At 39.4% G+C, this 24,104-nt stretch overlaps 1 protein-coding gene across 1 annotated transcript in view; it reads right to left on the bottom strand.

Annotated features, from left to right (window-relative positions):
* The window catches only part of PCCA (propionyl-CoA carboxylase subunit alpha), a 398,317-nt gene that overhangs the window by 320,088 nt on the left and 54,125 nt on the right, over window positions 1-24,104 (bottom strand). Inside the window, exons 5-6 of the mRNA XM_024205358.2 lie at window positions 15,705-15,818; window positions 13,891-13,944 (exon numbers count right to left, since the gene is read on the bottom strand). Coding sequence (XP_024061126.1) covers window positions 13,891-13,944; window positions 15,705-15,818 — 168 coding nt within the window. The remainder of the gene's footprint in view (window positions 1-13,890; window positions 13,945-15,704; window positions 15,819-24,104) is intronic.

Genomic DNA, 24,104 nt, shown 5'->3' with positions numbered 1-24,104 from the left:
ATACAATTAAGATTGCCAATAGTCCCATGCTATAAAGGGACATCCCATATTTTAATAAAAATTTGCCTGTCCTATACTAAATCCATTTGGAACACCTTTTATCCCATATTTCTAGGGCCCTGTCAAACAATCGCAGGAAGGTGGAAGCGGGCACGAGCTCATAGCGCACACCAATGGCATGTTGGAGCAGCAGTTCATGATGGGGAGGGACTCAGCAGCCAGTTTTATGCTTCACAAATGACCTTCCTAATACCCCTGCCATATGATTTAGAAACCAGTCTGGCAGTACAGGACCAGGATTCCAGTCACTCAGAAGTTCGGACTGCTGACATAAAAGAGATGGCCCACTATCATAAAAGATGCAGACTTAAACCTAGTACTAAAAAGACAGTTTCCAGCCACTTCCATCTATACCACACCAAACAAATCAGCTTAACATCTTCCTGAATGGACACACTCTGGACCACAACCCAAAGCCTGTGTATCTATGTGTTACACTGGACCACACCTTGACCTTCAATGAACATCTTACCAAGGTCTCGTTGAAGACAAGAAATAACCTGTAACATGATTAGTCTACAATGCAAAGTGCACCTGTCACAAATATTCAAGTGGCTACTTAGAGTTAATTAAGATGATGAAATTGGTGAAGCACACAGGAACTTTGAGCTTTAGTTAATACAGACAAATATAACTGAAATCATACTGAAAATCAACATATATAAGTTTAAGAATAAGATAAGCACAGTAAAATGGTTTCCTGTATTGTACAGACTTACAATCTTACACCATGCATACCTACAACTTTATGGAGAACCATTAGAAACGAAGGTGGAAGGAACAGTCATTGGAGCACATCAGAGAGTTGGTCTTAATTCGTTTATGCTGTCTTTGGGTCCTTTTATGAAACCAATCGGATACATGGCCATATTTGTCTCCTTCTGTGACCATAAGAAACCTTGGATCACGTCCACCTGTGGCATTCCAAGTGACTATACTTAGACTTCTGACCACTGACATAAGCCATTTGGCTCAATTAATTTCTTAATAAATGATATGCACCAATATGGTTATTTCTATAGTTAGCATATTGCACAAACCCCAAACTGCCCTCCTACTTGGAGATAACTTGTGTAAGTTTGTGGTGTACCTTTTCTTCACTATAAAAACTTAATACTTCATACCAAAAACCTATAGCTAAGCCTATTTTAATACATAGATTTTGGTTCTTCTACTTGCTCTTACAGCTTCAATAACTAGCATTATTATTTCTATAAGCATTCTTGGATTATATTTTACCCAAAACTATAGATCCTCCAAGATCAGATCAGGGTCAACAGTCAATTTGGTTAGTAAATTGGGTCCCTACATAGTCTCTGCACATTAGCTGAATGTAAGAAATACTGAGCTTTCCTTGTGTTACTCTGTAGCAGAGTATTGCTACCTGGTGTGGCTCCATTCTTTCCACACAGGGCTAGTAGACATTCAGCTAAATGAAACTGTGCATCTAATAACAGGTACCGTGAGACTGACTGTAATAGAGTTCTTGGTAGGCTGTGTGGCCTAGTGGTTACTGCTCCCCCCCCCCACACACACACACACACACTCAACAGCCCAAGGTGGCCCTCTGAGTTACCCTCCCTAGATCACTTCCCACTACTGCTTTCCTCCCTCAGCTTCTGGACCAGATAAGAAAAAGAAGCCAAACTGTCAGTCCCAACTGGTCTCGCATATAGTCCTATTCCCTCAGGGAGACTTCTCCAACACCTTTGTCAAGAACCTTTCAGGTAGGTCTGTCTTCATCCCCAGTCTCCCCCCTTCTGAGCTGGGTTGCTCCTTTTTCAACCCGGTCTCCAATTGGAGTGTGCTCTACAGGGCAGAAGGGGTGGGCCCAGTACTGTCCTTTAATCCCTTCTGGCCCAGTGTGGGGTTTATATAACCATCACACTGACCAGTCTGCCCTGGCTACCAACTACAGCTCTCCTGACATCAAGTGAAAAGTCTGCTCCTTAAGGTGCAAGACATGCCACAGAATCTGTTCCTTAAGGTGCAAGGCATGCCACATCTACCTCTGTTTAAAGATATGTTTAATCCACTGAGCCCTTATCTCAACTCAAGACACCCAATCTGGGAAAGTCTCCTAAGCAATCTCAATATTTCCTCCAGTTGGCATATTAGGTGACAAGAACAAGCTTCAAATATAGCCATGCCTATCACATGACAGATCCAAGCCCAACCCACTGGTTTTGACCTTCTGTGCCACATTTGGGTAAATCTCAGATCACCTCAGATGTGGAGTGATCAGATGTACAGCTAATGACTAAGTGCGGCCTTTGTAATTCCCCCCTTTGTTGCTGTGATCAGTTAGAAGATGTAGGCCACATACTTGTAGGCTGCACCTCTCAGCAAGGGTTGTCTAGTTACCTCATGAACTTTCATAATGCCCTTCCCTCACTGACTTGGAAAAAAAAAAGTGTTTACTAATAAACATCTATTGCAGAAAGCATGAATGTTATTTTATTCAGTTTATTTTGACAGTTCTTGAAGATTAACAGTTAGAAAGCAACTATATCACATATAAGAGAGATCTAGTAAATGTCCAAGATACGTCACATAATGGGATAAGAGTTTGCGGCACACAATATTTTCCACTTAGTAAATTAGCAGATCACAAACACCATACTTCAATACAGTGTCTAAAGAACTTTGTAACTTTGTAGATAACATCCAGGCCTATAACTAAACAGTGGTAATCATCTAATTACTTATGCCCACATGCACATTTTAGGAAGCAAGCACGTACACCTTAAGCTACATTTGGTGTTCTAAGAGATGGACTCTGTAGAAAACCCACCCATTGTTATAGTGTGTAAGTTCTCCTATGCCCTAAACAAAAATATCAAGTATCTATTAATTATATGGAGGCCCTGCCTTTGTTGAATTCTAAGTTGAAATTCCATCTGCTTCTGCGTGTAATGAATTAATCCACAGGGCAACAGGAGCTCTTATTTCAAAGGCATATGATCTGCTTTAACTGTAAAGAAATGGAAATTTCTTTGTAATATAAATTTCAGGCCCAATCCTATTCCATTGAAGTCAATGAGAATTTTGCCATTGATTTAAATGGTTTAAGAGAAGGAGCAGGCCCATAATCATAGTTTCAAAGTTACTGTACAAAAACTTGTATCAATTATGCCAGAACACTACAAGTTAACAAGTGTATTAGATCGAGAACGGGCAGATGGAGAGCTTATTGTAAACAAGGCAAGCTTGTTTGTGTCATCCCAATCAATAACTGAAAAGAGAGCTAGCCAATGTGAGCAGTAATAGTATTACCAGTATCAAACAAGGAAATTTTCTAGTGATTTGTTTGCAAATCATTTGCCTCCTCTCTCTCTCTCTCTCACACACACACAAAATAGTATACCACAAGATGCAATTTTCCAAGTAATAAGAATTTTATACTATAAACCAAATATGGCTTGAAGATGGCAGGGAAGAAGGAAAACAACATTTCAGAAGCAATAGAAAGGCTTATGGAAAGCCTAGGGGAAAAAAACTATTGTGGTTACACAGCATGTCAAAAAATAATTAATTTTAAAAATCAGAATTCCACAAATCCACTCATCTATGGTACCGCACACCTCATTAAATGTCCCAGAACTGGTGTTGAAAAGCACCTCATGGGAAAAATTACATGACCCATGTTAAAGAAAGATATTTTGCCTATCTCAACCATCATAATCTGCAATCACATACATAGAGTTAAATCATTTAAAAAGTCAGGCTGCCCCATGATACGTAGTGACAAATGATCCTAAACTAATGTATCATTTCTACTTAATCAAGAGGTTTCACAGCAATCGCACAGGTTGACGAATTTGGCTGACACCACATTTCAAGAGAATATTTGAGTTAAAAAACAAGGGTATATTTTGTAAATAAAAGGTAAATGAAATCTATTTAGATTCTGTCACATAGGAGGAGAAAAGTGTCCTGTGTGCACAAGGTCAACAAGAAAACCAAACATATAAAGCACTCTGAAGTTAAGGCACAGGATGTCAGAAAATATTATCAAATTATATAGACAGAAGACAAAGGTGTGCATTTTCTTCACAAACCATGCCATTCTTTCCAACTATACAGATTATCTATTTAATAGACTGAGTTTTCCAGACAGCCTCTAAAAAACATACCTGACAATTTTGAAGTTTGATTTATTAATACATGAAAAAAAAAGTATTTGCAAGTGCTAGTCAAAGTAACTGTGTACCCAACCTACCCGCAGAAACGTGGGATTTTGGAAGATATTGTACAAAATGTATAAATGGCATTCATTTCATTGACTACTTATCCTAGTCAATCTTTAAAGCACTGAACCCTGATACTGTACTGGTATATGCCAATTTATTGTAACATCTTCCAGAGAAAAGACTAATACCATTTTTCTACTGTACTATCAGGACTTAAGCAGATAGTTAATGAAAACAACTGTTACTGCCTAAAACTGGTAGAAATGGGTGACTGAAATATGCTCCACAGAGTACAGAACAATGTGAATGTGTTTAAATTATCTTACTAATAAGAGTATGTTTTAAAGAGATGCTGTCAGATTATAAGTATTTAAAAATAGATTTCCCTAGGCTATTTATCAATACCACCTTAACTAATGGATGATTTAGTTGGGGACTGGTCCTGCTTTGAGCAGGGGGTTGGACTAGATGACCTCCTGAGGTCCCTTTCAACCCTGATATTCTATGATTCTAGGATTCTAAAAGAGTTTTACAATTCTAATGTACTTTTGACTACTTATTTAAAAGCAAACTGTTTACTTTTTGTATTTCATCCCTATGGAAAAAAGACAAGTAAGTTTCACTTTCTGGATCTCATGCACTGGCACAGCGCTGCAATGTCTGAGTTGCAAATACTGCAGGTGAATGTTTAAACTCAAACAAAAACACTATTTTCTTGTTTTCCCCTCATTTATTCTGTAAGTTAAACATGTAACCCCTGTCAGTATTTTGATCAGAGCTACTTGTGTGTCAGAGAGCAGGTTTACCATGCTACTTTTTTGTTCAGCATGTTAATGAAGGTAGCCCAAACACATGGCTTATTACATCCAAGTAAGCCTAATGATGTATATTCAATGCATAACTGCACTCAAAAACAAAGCAATGTAAAACTTTAGCGCCTACAAGTCCACTCAGTCCTACTTCTTGTTCAACCAATAAAGTTTGTTTAATTTACGGGAGATACTGCTGCCCACTTATTATTTACAAGAATGTCACTTGAAAGTGAGAATAGGCGTTCACATGGCACTTTTGTAGCAGGCATTGCAAGGTATTTATGTGCCAGATATGCTAAACATTCGTATGCTCCTCCATGCTTCAACCATCATTCCAGAGGATTTGACTAAATGCAAAGAAGGTACCAATGTGAGATTTCTAAAGATAGCTACAGCACTCAATCCAAGGTTTAAGAATGTGAAGTGCCTTCCAAAATCTGAGGGGGACGAGGTGTGAACCATGCTTTCAGAAGTCTTAAAAGAGCAACACGCCGATGAGCAAACTACAGAAACCCGAATGACCAAAAAAACCAACCTTCTGCTGGTGGCATCTGACTCAGATGATGAAAATGAACATGTGTTGGTCCACACTGCTTTGGATCGTTGTTGAGCAGAACCCATCATCAGCATGGACACATGTCCTCTGGAATGGTGGTTGAAGCATAAAGGGACATATGGCTCTTTAGCGCATCTGGCACGTAAAAATATCTTGCGACACCAGCTACAACAGTGCCATGTGAACGCCTGTTCTCACTTTCAGATGACGTTGTAAACAAGAAGCGGGCAGCATTATCTCCCGCAAATGTAAACAAACTTGATTGGCTGAACAAGTAGTAGGACTGAGTGGACTTGTAGGCTCTAAAGTTTTATATTGTTTTATTTGTGAGTACAGTTATTTTTTGTACATAATTCTACATTTGTAAGTTCAACTTTCATGACAGAGATTGCACTACAGTACTTGTATTACGTGAACTGAAAAATACTAAATATTTTGTTTTTTACAGTGTAAATATTTGTAAATCAAAAATAAAGTGAACACTGTACACTTTGTATTCTGTGTTGTAACTGAAATCAATATATTTGAAAGTGTAGAAAACATCAAAAAATATTTCAATAAAATGGTATTCTATTATTGTTTAACAGTATGATTAATCATGATTAATTTTTTTAATCACTTGACAGCCGTAGTTCATACCCAACATTTCCCAAAATATAACAAATTTCAACCCATTATATTTCAAACTTAAATAATGTATTTTGGAGAACAATTAAAGGAAGATAAGGGTCAAAGCGGTGCGTCAGTTTCCCTTCCTTTCATTTTTAGGCTTTGAGAAAATCTGTATATAGTGTCTCACTAGGACTGTGCCAGCATGATAGCACCCTCGTCACCACATATCACAAATTTGTCAAGATTGAGTCAAAGCAAGACAGAGTCCTTCAAACAAAATTAAATCCCCCCACTTATTTACACAGTGCCATTAAGTGTACATGGCATGCTGTAAACACAAGGCGAAGTCTCTACTCCCTACCACCAAAGCTTACACTTTAAAGGTGAGAATTCTGCAGTTAGCTCTGAGGAGGCATGGGTCCACGTGCACTGAGTTCATTGTAGGCACAGGCTTCAGATTCTTATTACACAGGATGACACAAAAAATGAGAGTAGTTTGAGGTAACAGGAAAGACAAGACTTATAATAGTTTATAATCATGTGATTAGTTATTTCCATACATATCTTGTTTCTTCAGTTATTTTGCTAAAGGATTTTTTTTTTATTTAATTCTACCAAGAATCTGAATATAGCCTTTAAAGGTTAAAAGAATAGCACTGGTTCCTTTGTCCTTTTCTTAGACATGTTGTACAGTAATTACTAGAAGAGCACTAAAGAAACAGAAAAAAAATTTTAATTAAAATGTCAGAATACTGCACGAGTGAAGATCTGTATCTCACCATCAAAATGGAACCAAGATCTTCATCCAAGTCTACTACTGTAGATTACATACCAAAAAGTCCTGTTAAAACCATATGCAAAGTCAAGCACTCAAAAATTAAGAAAATGCTAAATTTAAGATTGCATGTGCAATCTTAATTCTTCCCTTTGATGTATCTATCACATACACTAAATGGAACAGTATTCCTGTGGAAAAAATAGTATGTGATCATATAATTAAAGACTACCATATTACATATACACCGGGGAGCAGAATTAAGGTTGCACTGCAACTGTAAATCCAGCATTTCCTAATTTTCAAGCATTTAACTTTGTAATCTAAATAATGTTCTTTTAACAGATTTTTCCATAGCAATTTCCTAGTTTTGTTTAGTTTAACTAAAAAGGTAAAAACAGACACCACTGTGTGCAACTAACACTACTCCATCATGCATCATCATCAAGGTTTGAACCCTCAGACTTGTGCCACTTGAGCTTCAGGACTAACAAACTAGTATTAGCTGGTAACAGGAGAAGGCTGGTAATCCCAGAAAGGGAACGGATGGGCGGCTGGAGCCAGGTGCTGAGTCTAGAGGGTGGCTGAAGTAGCCCTGCCCAACACCTGTTCTCTCCCCCAACCACCAGGAGCTGGGTGCCTCATGTGGTGCCCCCAGAGAGGAATGGGCCACTGGGACAACATGCAAGGTGTAAAGGGGTGCTCTGAGTATGGGCCTGGCCCAACTCTCTCCATCTGCACTGCTACAGCTGATCTGGTAACTCCCAGGCATTCCTACTGCAGTGTTTAGGATGGTGGTGGTGGTGGTGCTGCTGCTGTGTGGTCCTGGCTCATTAGACTGTTTTTGATCAGTTATTACTTTGGCATGCTGCCAAAATTTTCATGACAAATGTTAGCAAGGAAAGAGAAATGGTTATTTTTAAAAAATGAATAACTGATCCATGGGTCAAAAAGAAATCTCTCTCTAGCCACAGAGCTTTCCCCTGGCCAAATTTCAAAGGCTTGTTGCAAACAATGCAGATGTTAGAGCTTCTCAAAGAGATCAGAAGAACACTTTCCATTTTATACTGGAAGTGTTACGTGACCTAAACATAGGGGGTCACAACCACTCCTTCTACAACACAGAGACAGATTTCAAGGGCATAAATCGTTGTTGGGCACCTCTCATTGACTTTTTACTGAAATTAGACACCTAGCTGTCACTTGTGCATTTGAAAATCTTTTCCATGACATACAGTAAAACATACTCAAAATCCATTTTTATTAGGAAATGAAATTTGACAACTGCATCTTTAGATTTCTGTCAATACAGGATGTTATTCAATTATTCCACCAGCAAAACTCAAGTTGATTACTTGTAGTTTATGCTTATAATTGCATTTACAAGTAATGACCTATTTGTGCATTGAATTAAGTAGCCTCAGTTAATAAATCATTCTCTCTACATAAGGCATTAACAGAGTTATAGCCTGGAACTCTCAAACCTGTGAAACATTAGAATGTAAAATAGGGTTTTCAGGTACTTAACACGCTTGACAATGTACATCTTATCAGTTTATTAAAATAGAATTTAAGTATCCAGTGTACATCAAACTTCAGTGTTATTTACCTCACTGATTTATTTAAAATTACAATATCATAAAAAATAAAAAAGTCTTAATATCTGAGACATGGACCTTAAATTTTGATTATGAAATCCACAATAGAGCCTCACTTCAATACAGAAAAAAAATGGTCCACTACATTTTTAAGTCATCAGAGGAAAATGGAATGGATAAACCTAGAGAGGTGACTGAGTTTGATAGGACTCTTTCAAACACCACCTCAGATTTTCAGGTGCAAGTAAATTTCACTTTTCAAAAGATACTTTGTCAAAACTCACAGGATTTTTTAAAATCCCAACTGTGCATATGCTCTTGCGTTTCATTTATTTGCTACAGGGAATAAGAGAACCCAAGAGGGGAAAAAGGGGAAAATAATTTGGCAAACAGATTATTTGATCAGCACATTAAAACCATTGCAGATTACTGCCCTTTACTAGAACTGTTTATCGCTGTGTGTTTTTCCATGAATCATTTCAGCAATAATGACCAAAAAGACATGCTTTTGTTCAAATCACACACAATAGGATTACATGTGATCTGACCTTCCATGTGTTAATTAAAGACAAAGCTCTGCTTTCAGCTCGTTATTGCTCTTATAGACAGAACAGTGAGTTTATAATGTTTAGTATATTGCCTTTTTACCTTTGTGGAATTGTGTGGAATAGCTTCGGATGTATATGCACGCATCAGGACATAAATGTATTTTATCATTACTTTCAAGTATGAAGAGCAACCAATCAGAGGGAAAAAAAGAAAACAAACCCCAAAATAAAAAAACTCAACCTATGCTATCGTGTATTAATTAGGGCTGTCAAGCGACTAAAAAGATTAATCACGATTAATCATGAGATTAAAAAAATTAATCACAATTGCCATTTTAATCATACTGTTAAACAATAGAATACCATTTAAATATTTTTGATGTTTTCTATATTTTCAAATATATTGATTTCAATTACAACACAGCATACAAAGTGTACACTGTTCACTATATATTATTTTATTACAAATATTTGCACTTCAAAAAACAAAAGAAATAGTATTTCAATTCACCTTGTACAAGTACTGTTGTGCAAGCACTTTATTATGAAAGTTGAACTTACAAATGTAGAATTTTTATTTATTTTTTTAACGTAACTCACTCAAAAATAAAATAATGTAAAACTTTAGAGCCTGCAAATCCACTCAGTCCTTGCTGTGGATATGGAAAGATTTTACCTCAGGATTTTAGAATTCAGTAGGAGAGTGAATTGTGCAAGAGGCTTTTTTTCCCCCTGCTGCTGCTGGGTTAGCCTTTATTATGTATGCGTCTCCTTTAGAAGAGTCTTGGCTTATTGAAGGGATAAGATGTTTTTAATCTCAGAAAGTCAGTATTCTGGAAATGGGAGGGGTGTTGTGCAGGAGAAGGGTGAATTCTTGATGCTGCTCCTGTTGGGCTGGGTTTCTGAGCTCACAGGCTCACCTCCTGTCCAAAGAGGAAGACAGTTTCATCTTAGAAATCTGCATTCAGTGTTCAGGGATCATTAGCAAGCAATGACTTGTGCAGGAGGAGAGTCCAGGAGGACAGGGGTGACTACAAGGATGGGCGGGGGGAGGGAGGGGAAGCAAGCAATGTTTTGTGCAGGAGGAGGAGGAGGGAAGTGTCTGGCTGCTGCTAGGAGGGTGGTTTCTGGTACTGGGCTCACCGGGCTTGCCTCCTTTTACTGAGCTAGGTGGGCTTCCTTCAGTTGAGGGAGTCCTCGTTTGCAAGGGAGGGTGGATTTTACCTCAGGGACTCAGCATGTGGCAGGGCAGGAGAGGCTGGTGGAGGGAGGCTGAGCTCGCCGGGCCCCTGTTCTCTATGGGGGACCCCCCAGAGCGAGGAGCTGTATGGGAGCAATGGGGCATGGTGGGGTCAGGATCCCTATCTCTCCACTGGAGCCAAGATGGGAGCCACTTCCTTTTCTCTCCTCTTCCCGCCCTCTGGAGGCATCTTGGGTTACTGCGCCTGTTCTGACACTTAGGTCCCTCTGCAGCCAATGCCTCCCTTCCCACGCAGAGATATCTGATTTACGCCATTAAAAAAATTAACATGTTAATTTTGTTTTCAGTTATTCGCAGGTATTAACTGCGATTAATTGACAGCCCTAGTATTAATTCATGACAGTTGTGCTAGATTGGAATGAAGAGAAATGTATGAGCCTTCAGTTTCCAGCCTAAATATATGGATGAGAAATACCAATAATGCTCAGTAAGAAAAACAAGGAATCATTACATTAAGGAGTCCTCTGAGAGCATGATTCTGCACCCAATGGGAGCAGGATTGGGCCTTCAGTGCAACTTTTATGTAGAGCATTTTTAAAAAGTAAAAATTAATTAAAAGCATTATAAATTGTATTCTGGTTTTATATAGCTACAGAGAGAAAATTTGTGAAATAAACAATTTTAAAAATATTTTAAATTTATCTCACCAGCCAGATCTGAATATGCTTCTAGACATTATTTTATCTCATGGATACAAATGAGTATCTGCAGATATTTTGAGGAGGAGGGAAATACCCTTTGCTTCATTCTACTTAGTTCTGCCAAAAGAGTGTTCCAGATTGTCACCCAGAGTGTAATCCACACCACCAAATAACTACCAGATTACTAGGAAATGTGCCCAGTTTGGGATAATGACTATCAAATTTCAAAGTTTGGCAGCAAAATATACACATAATAGTTATACAACATGAGCAAATACTTTTGTTTCTTTTTTTGTTTTTAAGGAAACTGCCAACTAAAACTAGCTATCATGCTAGAGTAATCCAGTGGGAACAGAATTCATTTACAATTAAAAACAAAATGAGTAAAAAGAGTCATTTTGAGCTCTGGCCAACATACTGTTCTTTATACAGTCAGAGCAATTAGAATGGAAAAACTGCTAGTGGTACAAAGTTAAAATTTAAGATGTTTTAACAGATTTGGAGGGCAAACCAGGAAGGTACCAAGTAGTCACTACTCCTTTCAACTTCAGTGGAAGGAAAGGATGCTCAGCAACTTTCAGGATGCATTTAGCATCATGCAGAATCTGGACTCTTGTTTATTTGTCTGCTTTTTGCAGCATGGTGATTAAAGATAGCAAGGGTTCTGTATTCCACTTACAACTAAAGTTTTCTTACTGAGGGGATGGCGTCCATTAAAGCTGGATATCCAGGGCAACTAAGCCCTGCCTTCCCCTCCCCCACTTTACAGCTGGAATCCTGAACAAAATGAGCACAGACCAGGTAAGACAAGGGAAACCAAGGACTATTTACAAATCTCCTCTGTAAAATCACAACTCTTTTCTCCATTCTTGTATTTTCCTTACACCTGTGCTTCAAACATGAATAATAGGGTACAAATACTCTTAATTACTTATTTTAAAATGGTAACAAATATTCCTTACTACTTAAAATATGTGAGCTTTAAATAAGTCACACTTTTCAATTAACATGTAATCAAGTTACATGGGGGGAGATGTGATAGTTCTCAGGGTACCCAGGACTGAGAATCACCTTGTTACTTCCTGCCCTCCAGCAAGAGGGAGTCTTGTCTCTGGTAGCAGGGTGGTAGGTCCCTAACACCACCAGCTTGTGAGCCTCTCAAGCACTCTCCTCTGGGCTATGCCAGCCTGCTTTTGCCTTGCAGATTTACAATAGGTGAACCCCACTCCCCAAAGTCCCTTGAAGTGTTCTCCTGTGATATGCAGCCCCTTGAGACTGGCTGCTCTCAGAAATTCCCAATCCTCTACTCCCAAAGGAGTATGGTACCCCTGTTCACCAGTTTTACCTTAGGTCGCCACTCCTGTATAATGCACAGCATTTATCAGCAGTTATAATACAAAAGTAGGTTTATTTACGAAAGAACAGAAACTCCACTAGAAATGAGAGAGTGAAGGAAAGAAATGGTTAAAATACAAAACAAAAGCATAAAATGTGAACTAGGGCTTACATTTATTAATAGTTATCTTTCCTATCTAATAAAATAGGTTCTCTCACCAAAGGTTCAGTCCAGGGATCGGCAACCTTTGGCACGCGGCCCGCCAAGGGATGTGCTGGCCGCCGCTTCCCACCGCCCCCATTGGCCTGGAGCGGTGAACCGCAGCCAGTGGGAGCCGCGATCGGCCGAACCTGCAGACGCGGCAGGTAAACAAACCAGCCCGGCCCTCCAGGGTGCTTACCCTGGTGAGCCACGTACCAAAGGCTGCCGATCCCTGGTTCAGTCTGTTTTCTCAGGAACCAGGATCCAATTTTTCATGAAAAACCACCGTTCAACAAGATGTCTCCTCAGTGAATGGATGCAGTGTCCTTCTCCCCGGATATATGGCAGCTGTCTTTTGTCTTTATTCCTAGACAGGGCAATCCCCTGACTGTTATAATGTTACCTTTTCACCTCCAAGTGGTTTTAAAGTTTAAAGTTTATCTTTGATGGTTTTCCATTGACTTTTCTCTGTTGTATTGCTCAATTGCCTACCACTGCAACATTACATAAACAGCTAGGCAGGGAGGAGTGTCAACTCCCTTCTGCTTGAATTGGCCATCACAGAGACACATGATTCCTCTGGGTCCAAGGAGACAAGAACAGTTTTCTACTGAAAGTTGAGAAGCAGACTACAGTAAAACTAATTGTCAGATCCTACACCACTAGAAAAATGGGGGATTTACCATTGTCTTCAGTGGCTGCAGAATCAAGCTCCTCATCGTGAATTTGGCTATTTCATTCTAGGCCCAATCATAAAAACACTTATGCAACTGAATAGTCCCAATAACGGTATTTGCAGGACTACGTCCTTGGTTCAATCATTAAAATAAATGTAATAAATTCAGTCAGCTTTTGTATTATAAAAACATAGTTAATTGCATGTGAAAATATATACTTTTTCAGTATGTTATAAAATTCAAATTTGTAATGGGAAAATTCTTTCAACTTCCTCACCATCCACATCTCAGAATTCAAAAATCCAGCCGTACCATTAAAACGCCCTCGCTCACCCTCCCCCCACCAAGCGACAGAATCCCTTTATTTTAATATAACCTTTACACGTTCTATTTGAATTGGTATTTTGATATTTCAGGTATGTTCAATCACAATCCATTTCCTCATGTTAGAGTGCTATTCTGGAATATGTGCAGTTTAATCTCTAAATATGCTGCAACAACGTTTTAAGTCTTCTAAGACACTGGTTCCCAATGAATGTACTGCATCTATGACACCTCCTCATGCCAGTGCTCTGCAAAAGATTCATGAACAAAAAAAAACAAACAAACCAAACACTTACCAGACGCCTGGCAAATTCTTTGTTTTCTGAAAGAAATCCATATCCTGGGTGGACCTTTGAAAATAAAAACCAAGATGAGTTTTAAAATTTATCAGATTTCAAAGACTAGAAATCAATACACAGACAGTTAGGCATGTCAAGGTGAGACTGTGTCTCACTGATTATTATTTAAATTAGCTTAACATTTCAAGATTGTTTGTCCTCAGCATAGGTTAAGTGATTTGGCCCTCCCAAATCACATCTGCTAACATGCATTGTCTGAACTGGCTTTTCTGGAGGCATCACTTCTTGTCTGTGACAGAAGGGAGGCACTGTCTCCAGAGGCACAGAGATGATCTTTTTTGTTTCTTTCTTTGCCACACTTCTCTGACTACAGATATCTTAACATGTATCCTCAACCACACCCTTTCTATTCCTCTCTAACCACCCGCCCCATCTATTCCCTCCCAAAATTGTTCTAGCACAGTGGTTCTCAACTTGTGCACTGGTGACCCTTTTCACATAGCAAGCCTCTGAGTGCAACCCCCCTTATAAATTAAAAACACATTTTTATATATTTAACACCATTATAAATGCTGGAGGAAAAGCGGGGTTTGGGGTGACGGCTGACAGCTCGTGACCCCCCATGTAATAACCTCACGACCCCGAGGGGTCCCGACCCCCAGTTGAGAACCCCTGTTCTAGCATAAGATGTTAACAGTAGTTCTAGTGTTTACCATTAAAAGTTCTACCGCCTCTAATACTCCTAGCATTGCTAGTGATCAATGGAATAATGTGCTCTGCTTTTGCAGCAGGGACGAAAGTAATGTGAGCTCAGATCAAAATTATGTACCCCTCACATGCTATCCCCACTTTAATATAAATTCTGCATAATTACACAAAAACAGCACTGTTTTTAATTTTATATAAACAGTCAACTAAAGAAACATTCTGACAGACTAAAGATTAAAAATAAACTATTCTTCTCTGCATTGTGTCTTAAACAGTGTAAGCATCTGTACTATTTGTAAATTCGATTTCAAGGGGGGTTTTGTTTTGTTTTTTTTGCAAGCACCATACTGAAAGACATTTATTTCAAAAGAAATGATAATGCTAACTGAGCCACTCCAGGGTAATTACTGGTGTTGACTGATTCTATCCATCAAATTTTATTTAAAGATGTTTTTGTACATAATAATGCATTTAATTCACTGGTACCACAGCAAAAAGCATTATTTCAATCAGTTATATGTATGTTTGTTTTTCCAATATAATCCCTGTTAAACTTTGGATCTCTGGCCCATTGGGACAGGAGGGGGGCAGACAACAGCAGCCGTATTTACCCATCTATGCTAATGTGCATTTTGTGGAACATTATGAAACAACAAAAATAATTACTGGATGCACCATTTACCTTTTTGCAAGTGTAATTATGTGTGTAATTTTAAAAATGATTAAAACTGAATTTAAACAAAAGCCTTTTTTGGACACACTTTATAAAAACATCGAAAAAAGCTGTTATGGCATGGAAAGGGTTAGTGCTCAAAACTAATTGGGTTTTTTTTTCCCAAGCAAATTTGGGAATGAACTGAAGCTGCTCCCTGGTGTGAAAGCTGAATCCAGCAGCCACCTGCAGGATCAGCGACCAGAACTGCCAGATGCTACAAAGCCTTTGATTTCCAGTAGCGATTTCGGCCACATTTAACTCATGTGACATGAACTAACTGGAATAGCATATTCAATCACTTTTTTTTTTTTTTTTTTAAATACAAACTCTGGCTTTTCTGCTTTCTATATATGAAACAGCTGCAGCAGATAGACTCATTCAGACTCACAGCTTGGGCCCTGGTTTTCTTAATGGCTTCCATGATGGCATCCATGTTGAGGTAGCTTTTGCTGGTGGGAGCTGGGCCAACACAGACAGCCTCATCCGCCATTTTCACATGAACCTGAAGAGGCAAAATTCTGCATTAACAGATGCTCCCAGCAAAAATAATTACCACCACCCTGAAATATGCACACAAATCTGATTGTTTCAAAGATAATTAACATACCATAGCCACTTCTAAAATGTGCACTGAAATTAAACATCAATGTACAAGAACTCAAAGTAACATTAAATCGCATTTCATTTGCTCTAAGCTTAAGTCACTGTCAAAATGTTTTATTATTTCAATATATACTTTGTATTTGATTAAATAAAATTATGACAAATATAATTTCAGCTTCCTGTACGGATCATCTATATGTAAATTCACAGCCTAAAACTACTTTGTTACATGTAACCAGGGTAGCCTAATATCTTAATACTTAACAACAAACATTCATGGCCAGTTCTAAGCAGGCTCCCCAGGAAGTTGGGGATAATTAGAGTGAATTGAATGAAGGGATGCAGTGAGTGTCCCTGCACAGCATCAGGTCAGCACCATGCACAAATTAAAGCCTATGACTAAAGAGTTCAATATCACTACACGTGAACCAGAAAATCTTGAAAATTATTTAAGCAGGCTCACATTTGATTCCTGATCCACTGTATCCTTATTCACATGTGCAATTGTCAAATACATTTTTCAGTAAAATCTTAACATACAAAAGTCTAAGAAAGTTTTCCCCATATTTTATAGGAATAATTAAATAGAAATGTTTTGGAGAAATTTAAGTGGATCATCTGCATAACACACTGGGTTGTTTTCGTTCGTTTGGGAGAGACGGGGAGAGAAGTTACAAAACTGCAACTAAGCAGTGATCTTTGCATTGGTTTGGGAGTGCCAAGGAGATTTTTAAATACATATATGTATTTTTTTTTTAAAGAAAATATTTGATAAATGAGAAACATTTAATTGCAATTTGCAAAATGGTTAAAATATGGTTGTTTTTAAAGTCAGTGTCTATGTTAACTTATCAGTTTTGGCATTCCAGCATTAGTACAAATCCAACACACGTGAAGGCCTGTTTGTTATTTCTTCCAGGTAATATTTTAAAAATACCACAGCCAAAATGTTTTTTTTAAATTAACACATTACAGTTAGCTGTTGGACACTGGCATTAAAATACATGAAAGTAAGTAGCAAAATTTAGAATACTTTCATTTCCTTGATTTATTTTCTTTTAGGAATCTTACTCCAATAGCATGATAATTTTATACTGTAAACAGAATATGAAGTTGTCAATTCACATGGTGACATATAAAAACAGTTTGCTTTTTATGTGGCCTCTGCATACTACAGGATTATTCAAGGAAAAAGATGGTAGAGAAATGCACAGACATGAAGATATATATAAAACAACAAAAGAGGCAGCCAAAAATATATTAATGCCACAATATTTTGCTTGAGAAGCTAACATTCTGGAAGACGTGGTAAAAACATTTCTAGCAGAAGCATAATTCCCTGATATAACAGGGGCGTTTGTTCTGAACCTGAGTTTTGTTTCTCATTTTTAGTCAGGCTTTTAAGAGTTAGTTTGGAGAATTAAACCCTAATTCACAGACTCAACAAGGTGTTTAAATTCATGCTTAATTTTAAGCATATTATTTGTCCCATTGTAATTAGTGGGGCTAATCACATGCTTAAAATTAGGCATGCACTTAAATACTTCCCTGAATCAGAATCTACAAACACACGTTACTTTCTGGAATCTCTAATCTACCACATGTGAACTATCACAGCTTCTGACAAATACTCAGGTTTCACTATGCAGCTATTCAACTACACCTATATTTAAAAAAAAAAAAAAAAGTCTTTATGCAGGAGATTTTAATAATGTCTATTTGAACACACAGAAAACAATTCTTAGATTGTAATAAACGATTTTGAACAAACATTGCCAAAGTTAACTTATGCACTAGCTTTCATTAAGCACTAAGAGCAAGAACATTTTAAGGTCCAAAACCTGCATGCATCCTTACCATAGAATCATAGACTGGAAGGTACCTTAATAGGTCATTTAGTCCAGTCCCCTGCACTGAGGTAGGGCTAAGTGCTATCTAGTCCATCCATGACAGGTGTTTGTCTAACCTGTTCTTAAAATTTCCAATGACTGAGATTCCACCGCCTCCCTTGGTAATTTGTTCCAATGCTTAACTATTATTACAGTTAGGAATTTTTTACTAATGTCTAATCTACATCTTTCTTGCTGAAATTTAAGTCCATTACTTCTTATCCTGTCCTCAGTGGAGAAGGAGAACAATTTATCACCCTTCTCTTTACAACAACCTTTTAGATATTTTAAGATGTTATCATGTGCCCCCTCAGTCTTTTCTTCTATTCTCCAAACTAAACAAACCCAATTTTTCCCCCACTCTTTCCTCATAGGTCTTGTTTTCTAGACTTTTAATCATTTTTGTTTTTCTCTCTGGATTGTCTCCAATTTGTCCACCTCTTTCCCCACTGTGTGGTTCCCAGAACTGGACGTATTACTTTAGTTGTGGCCTGATCAGTGCTGAATAGAGTGGATGAATTATTTCTCGCATCTTCCTTCCTTCCTCTTGCTAATACATCCCAGAATAATGCTTGTTTCTTTTGCAATAGTATTATATTTTTGACTTGCATTTATTTTGTGATCCACTATAACCCCCAGATCCTTTTTCTGAAGTACTCCTTCCTAGGCAGTCATTTCCATTTTGTATATGTGCAATTGATTATTCCTTCCTAAGTGCAGTATTTTGCATTTATCCTTATTGAACTTCAGTCTATTTATTTCTGACCATTTCTCCAGTTTGTCAAGATGTACAAGCTTAAAACTTCAAGCACATAAGTAATCTTACTGACTTAAATGGGACTATTCAGGTGAGTGAAGTTAAGCAGGTAAATGTTGGCAGGATCAAGGCCTTCCTTACAGTAGCATATAATCTTAGGACAAAAAGTTAGACAACCATTTTTTGAGTACCAAAAGAAACACACAAAAGTGATACAGAGCCTCAAACACAGAACTGCATTCATTAGAAGTATTGTGAACTGAGTCAAAAGTGACATTTCTGTGTTTGTTTCTCCTTTTTCTTCTCTCTCCCCTTTTTTGCTCTCTCCTCTCCCTTAGCATTCCCTGCTCACTTCCTTTCCCTCCTCCCCCTTATTTTCTGGTTGTTTCCCTTCTCCCTCCACCTCCCCCAAATTTTCCCTAATTGCTGGCATCTTCCCCATCTCTTGCTCATAGTTCAGCATCATTTCAGTCCTCCCCCTCTTTTGCTCTACCTCATGTGTTGGCATAGCAAAAAAGTAGAACTGACAACATCCTTTATTAGTTTCAGTTTGCCTGTTCTGCTCTGGCATGGCGCACAAAGCACAGACTCTCTGCATGTCAAGCCAAAGAGCTTTTCATGCCACCCTCTGGCATGAATGTCAGCATTTGTTGACTTTAATGGCAGCCGCTTGAGTAACTGAAGGAATGTGGCAGGGGCATGAACCTTTTGTATATCTGATTATTTACTGGCTCTAGTGATCCAACTTTAAAGACCAATTTCATTACTAGCACTCGTGTGTCATCCCTCTATTACACCAATACCTGTTAGAGCAGGCATTTTACTTATTATGTAACACACTGGATCACGAGTATGTTCATGTACTGTACCATGAATGAATTACATAACTTATAACAAGTTATACTGAAATATGATGGTAATATCTAAACCATATAGAGTACCCACAATTACGGGTAACTATTACAAAGCCATTATTTGTATCTACATTACAATATCACCTTTCAAGTTACCACACAATGATGAGCAAAGACATGCACAGTGACACTGCAAGCTCCCTTCTCTCAAAAAAACAAACATACATGCAGATTTTTTTACATTTCTTGAAGAATCCAATACATTTCTCTTTGTAAGCATTGTGAATTTCAGCGGTCTCTGCTGAAATTCAACTTGCTTTAGCTTGTCAGTTATAAATGCCTATATTGAGTGTGTGTGTGTGTGTGTGTGTTTGTTTTTTTAATTTAGCCATAACAACTTATTCCAGGCTAAACTTTGCAAGGGAGTAATTGTTTCCCTTCATTTACTTTCAAATGAAAAAAAAAAACTGGTTCTTAAACAACTGTTGAAACTGTTTGGACTTTGATTAGTTTAAATCATTAGAACATCAGTTTAAACTCAGCTCTACACGTGGACAGTACCAATGAATGGACGAATGTATGTTTTTGAGGTGCCTGACTGTTTCTGCTCTAAACTTTAATAATGTTGCGCTATCCTCCCTCCAAAGTATGTATTTCAAACAGATACAAGGTCCTAAGAGAAGGAGTGAAGAAAAAAAAAAAAAAACACAACATGAAAATGACACTTCACCAAGTCATGTCTTACACCTACGTACAAGCTGCTTATATTCTCCAAAATTAACATATCTAGAACACATTTCATAATGACTAGATATTTCGTGTCATGGTTGGCATAAGACACTAGAGTTTCTTCAAAAGGGTAGCTAAAAGATCTAGCAACATGTGATATCACACATCTTTCAGCTAAATCAGATTTAAAGGCAAAATTTAGCAATCTGTGACACCGTGTGGGTTTGTGATACTCTTGTGAGTGTGGATCCATAAATCAATCAACAGATTATACTCATCCACAGCATTATTTCTTCCCAATCCCCACATCCATGACAAATCCATTATGGAAAATATTCTATATTTAATTAGTAGTTCAACCACAAGAGAAGTTAAATTATTTAGGCATAATCATTCTATTTAAATGTTTTTGAATTAAGTATCCAAGAAACATCCAAAAGGAAAATGCTTATACAAATCTTAAGGTAAGACTGTAGCACTGTGACATGAATAGAGCCCTACCAAATTCATGGCCATGAAAAATGCGTCACGGACTGTAAACACCCTGCCAGCAGCAGCGCAGAAGTAAAAGTGGCAATACCATACCATGCCACCCTTACTTATGCACTGCTGCCTTCAGAGCTGGGTGGCTGGACAGTGGCGATTGCTGACTGAGGGCCCAGCTTTGCAGACAGCAGCGCAGAAGTAAGGATGACAATGCCACCCTTAATTCTGCGCCGCTGCTGGCAGCGGCTCCGCCTTCAGAGCTGGGCTTCCAAGCAGCAGCCACCGCCGCTCTCCAGCTGCCCAGCTCTGAAGGCAGCGCCATCACCAGCAGCAGTGCAGAAGTCAGGGCAGCAGTACCGCAACCCCCTACAATAACCTTGCGACTCCCCACGCAACCCCCTACAATAACCTTGCGACTCCCCACGCAACCCCCTACAATAACCTTGCGACTCCCCACGCAACTCCCTTTTGGGTCAGGACCTCTACAATTACAACACCATGACATTTCAGATTTAAATAGCTGAAATCATGAAATTTACAACTGACCAAAATGGACCGTGAATTTGGTAAGGCCATAGACATGAAGCATAACTTGCATTTTCTTACAGTGTAAGGTATGTTCTTTTTATTTTTTTTAAAAAGCACGCCACCTGAACTGTGCCATGTCACGGCCAAAAATGCAGCTTGTGAGGCATGCCTCATCACCACATGGGGGGGGAAATGGATCTTGTGAAAGTTTCTCATGGCCACGTATTGATCTCTGGAATTCTGACCTTGCAACAACTCCAAGTTGAATTGCCATCCTCCAGAACAAACAACTTTTGGACATATCCCATCTTTATAGTTAAGAACTCATGTGAACAGACAAGTATGCAATAAGATACTTTAGACCCTAGACAAGAACTACAATCTGTGCGTTTATTCCCCCTTGTCTTCACGTTATAAAGAGCATGGCACCATAAATCTCACAACAGCCGCACTGTCAGGATGAAAAGACCATAAATACAATTCATCTTCAGTTGTCTTCAGAAGAAAAAGTTCCTTGTTTACTCAGCCAATAAGGCTACATCTACCCTATACACCACTGGCAGGAGTCTGTAGTGTATGAGTAGCTACATGTGTCAGTGAAAGGCTCTGGCAGAGAAGGAAGCAATGAGGAAAGGATTCAGCAAATCCCCGACTACTGGAGCCCTTCATGGCAGTAAGGAAAAGTCCTGGTTTGGGGAAAGACTTCAGGAGCAGAGAGCTGCCTGAGCCTCTCCCTGCTGCCTCCCTGGGGACGGACTGGTGCTCAGGGAGGCTGCCGGCTCGACTCAGCCCGGCGCGGCACTGGGGCCAGCCTGGCGCTCAGGGGACCCGGCGGCTCCGTCCAGCAGCGTGGCTGGCCCAGCACTCAGGAGACCCGGCGCCTACGGCCGGCAGTGGGGCCGACCTGGCACTCGGGGGTGGGGGGCGACAACTCTGTCCGGTGTTGTGGGGGGGGGGGCGGTGGGTCCAGCTGGGGCAGGCCAGGGCTCCTCCGGTTAGGGGGGCCCCCCTCAGGGCTTTTCTTTTTACGGGTGGAGTTTCGGGGCTCCAGCATGCAGGGCGGGGCCTTGGGCATAAGGGGCGGGGCTGGTGGGCTAGCCTCCCCAAAGCGCGGGTTCACCCGCCGCAAATGACGCTACACTGATAAAATTAGGGAGCCGTATAGTGTATGAACGTACTCAAGGACATACCCACACCCTTCAAGCATGTTTTAGTTCTACTTGCCTCACCATCTACCCTGTTATTTTTACCCATGCCTGAGGGCGGGGAGGATATGTATATATAACACTGCATACTACCAAAAAAGGGGTGCAGTGTAGACACACTCTAAATGTATTCATTCCATCCAACTTCTTTCTATGATGCATGTGATGGGGTGTCCACCCCACACTAGGCCAGGAAGTGTTAAGATGGTTAAATAGGCCAGTTAATTGTTCAGGCTGCATCTGGGGAAGGAGACACGGGCAGGGATTTAACTAGAAGAGGCTGCAGTCATTCTTTGGGAAAAGGGAGGTGTGTCTGGGACTAGAAGAAAGTAGCCTACAGTTACTCCCTGGGAGCGGGGAGTTTGGGCTGGCAAACCCAGAGAAAGGGGAAGAGCCAGAGAGGTACATAAGGCTCAGGGGGAAAGCAGCATAGTATGGGGTAGGTCAGACCTTGGCTACCAACGAGAGGGCTCCTGCGCCGGGACCTGGAGTAGAAGGTGGATCTGGGTTCCCCTACTAACCACTGCAGGAGTGGCATGGTCAGAGCCGTAAAGGGAAGACTGCCATTTTGTATGGAGGGACTTTGATACACCCCCCAGGGGGGAAACATACATGGTGACCTGACCAGAGGGCCAAGTCAAGAAGAGGAAGCCCCTTGCGTGGCAGATGGTGAGAGGACGATGGGAGAGACACCATCAGAGGAGGGCAAAACACCTGGTCAGTGCTAATCCCCAGAGCAACCAAGATGTGCTGCTGCTGTCTACCATGTGACAGATGCCAATTACTTGAGTGCAAATGCCTAATTTAAAAAAAAAAAAAACCACATACACACACACCCAATCCCTCAGGAGATAAATGTCGGTTTCCTGAGTGTCCCAGCTTTTCAGACTAGGTCACCCTTTGTATCCACAGGTCTTCGTATGCAGAATTTTATACTGCTGCCGGACACATGATTACACTAAGTGGTAGCTGGTTTTTCCACTCCCTCTGTCCATTTTGGATTCTATACTTTACTATCATATTTCATATTTGTATATATAGTCAGTCTTTGCCAGATCTGAAAAGTAATGACAATTCTATCAGAACCCTTCTGTTTGGTATACTGAATAAATAGGATCTTGAGTGTTGTTTGGACAAAAAACTCATCAAACTCATCAAACAAGTCATACTCCTTTTTAGTTCAAATCAGTATAACGCACCAATGGATGTGAGCATTGGCCTGCTAAACCCAGGGTTGTGAGTTCAATCCTTGAGGGGGGCCACTTAGGGATCTGGGGCAAAATCAGTACTTGGTCCTGCTAGTGAAGGCAGGGGGCTGGACTCGATGACCTTTCAAGGTCCCTTCCAGTTCTAGGAGATAGGATATCTCCATTAATTTATTTATTTATAATTTATTTATAATGTAAGTGGATTCCCTCAATTGACCCAAATTGAATAATAATGCTCAGTAAGAGAAACTACAATTAGTTCAAGCCATAAAATGGGGCTAATGAGTAAACTCTTTGTAAGGTAGCTTAAAAAAAAAAATGAGCATGGAAAACTCCAAAATAATAAACAATGCAAATTAAGTCTGAATTTACTTCTTTGCAAAAATATACCTCATTTCTCTCTCTCTCTCTCTCTCACACATACACACAGAAAATACAGTAAGTCTATAATACTAAGTAGTTTTTAAACCTCTATCCACTGAGATAAATGCCATAATTGTGTGGTAAGGTGGGTGAAGTCATACCTTTT

This window comes from Terrapene carolina, unplaced genomic scaffold (genome assembly GCF_002925995.2).
Source record: "Terrapene carolina triunguis isolate 2854851 unplaced genomic scaffold, T_m_triunguis-2.0 Scaffold21, whole genome shotgun sequence".
Lineage (NCBI taxonomy): Eukaryota > Metazoa > Chordata > Testudines > Emydidae > Terrapene > Terrapene triunguis.
Note: the sequence above shows the minus strand (reverse complement) of the source record. Positions and strands in the feature narration are given on the sequence as shown.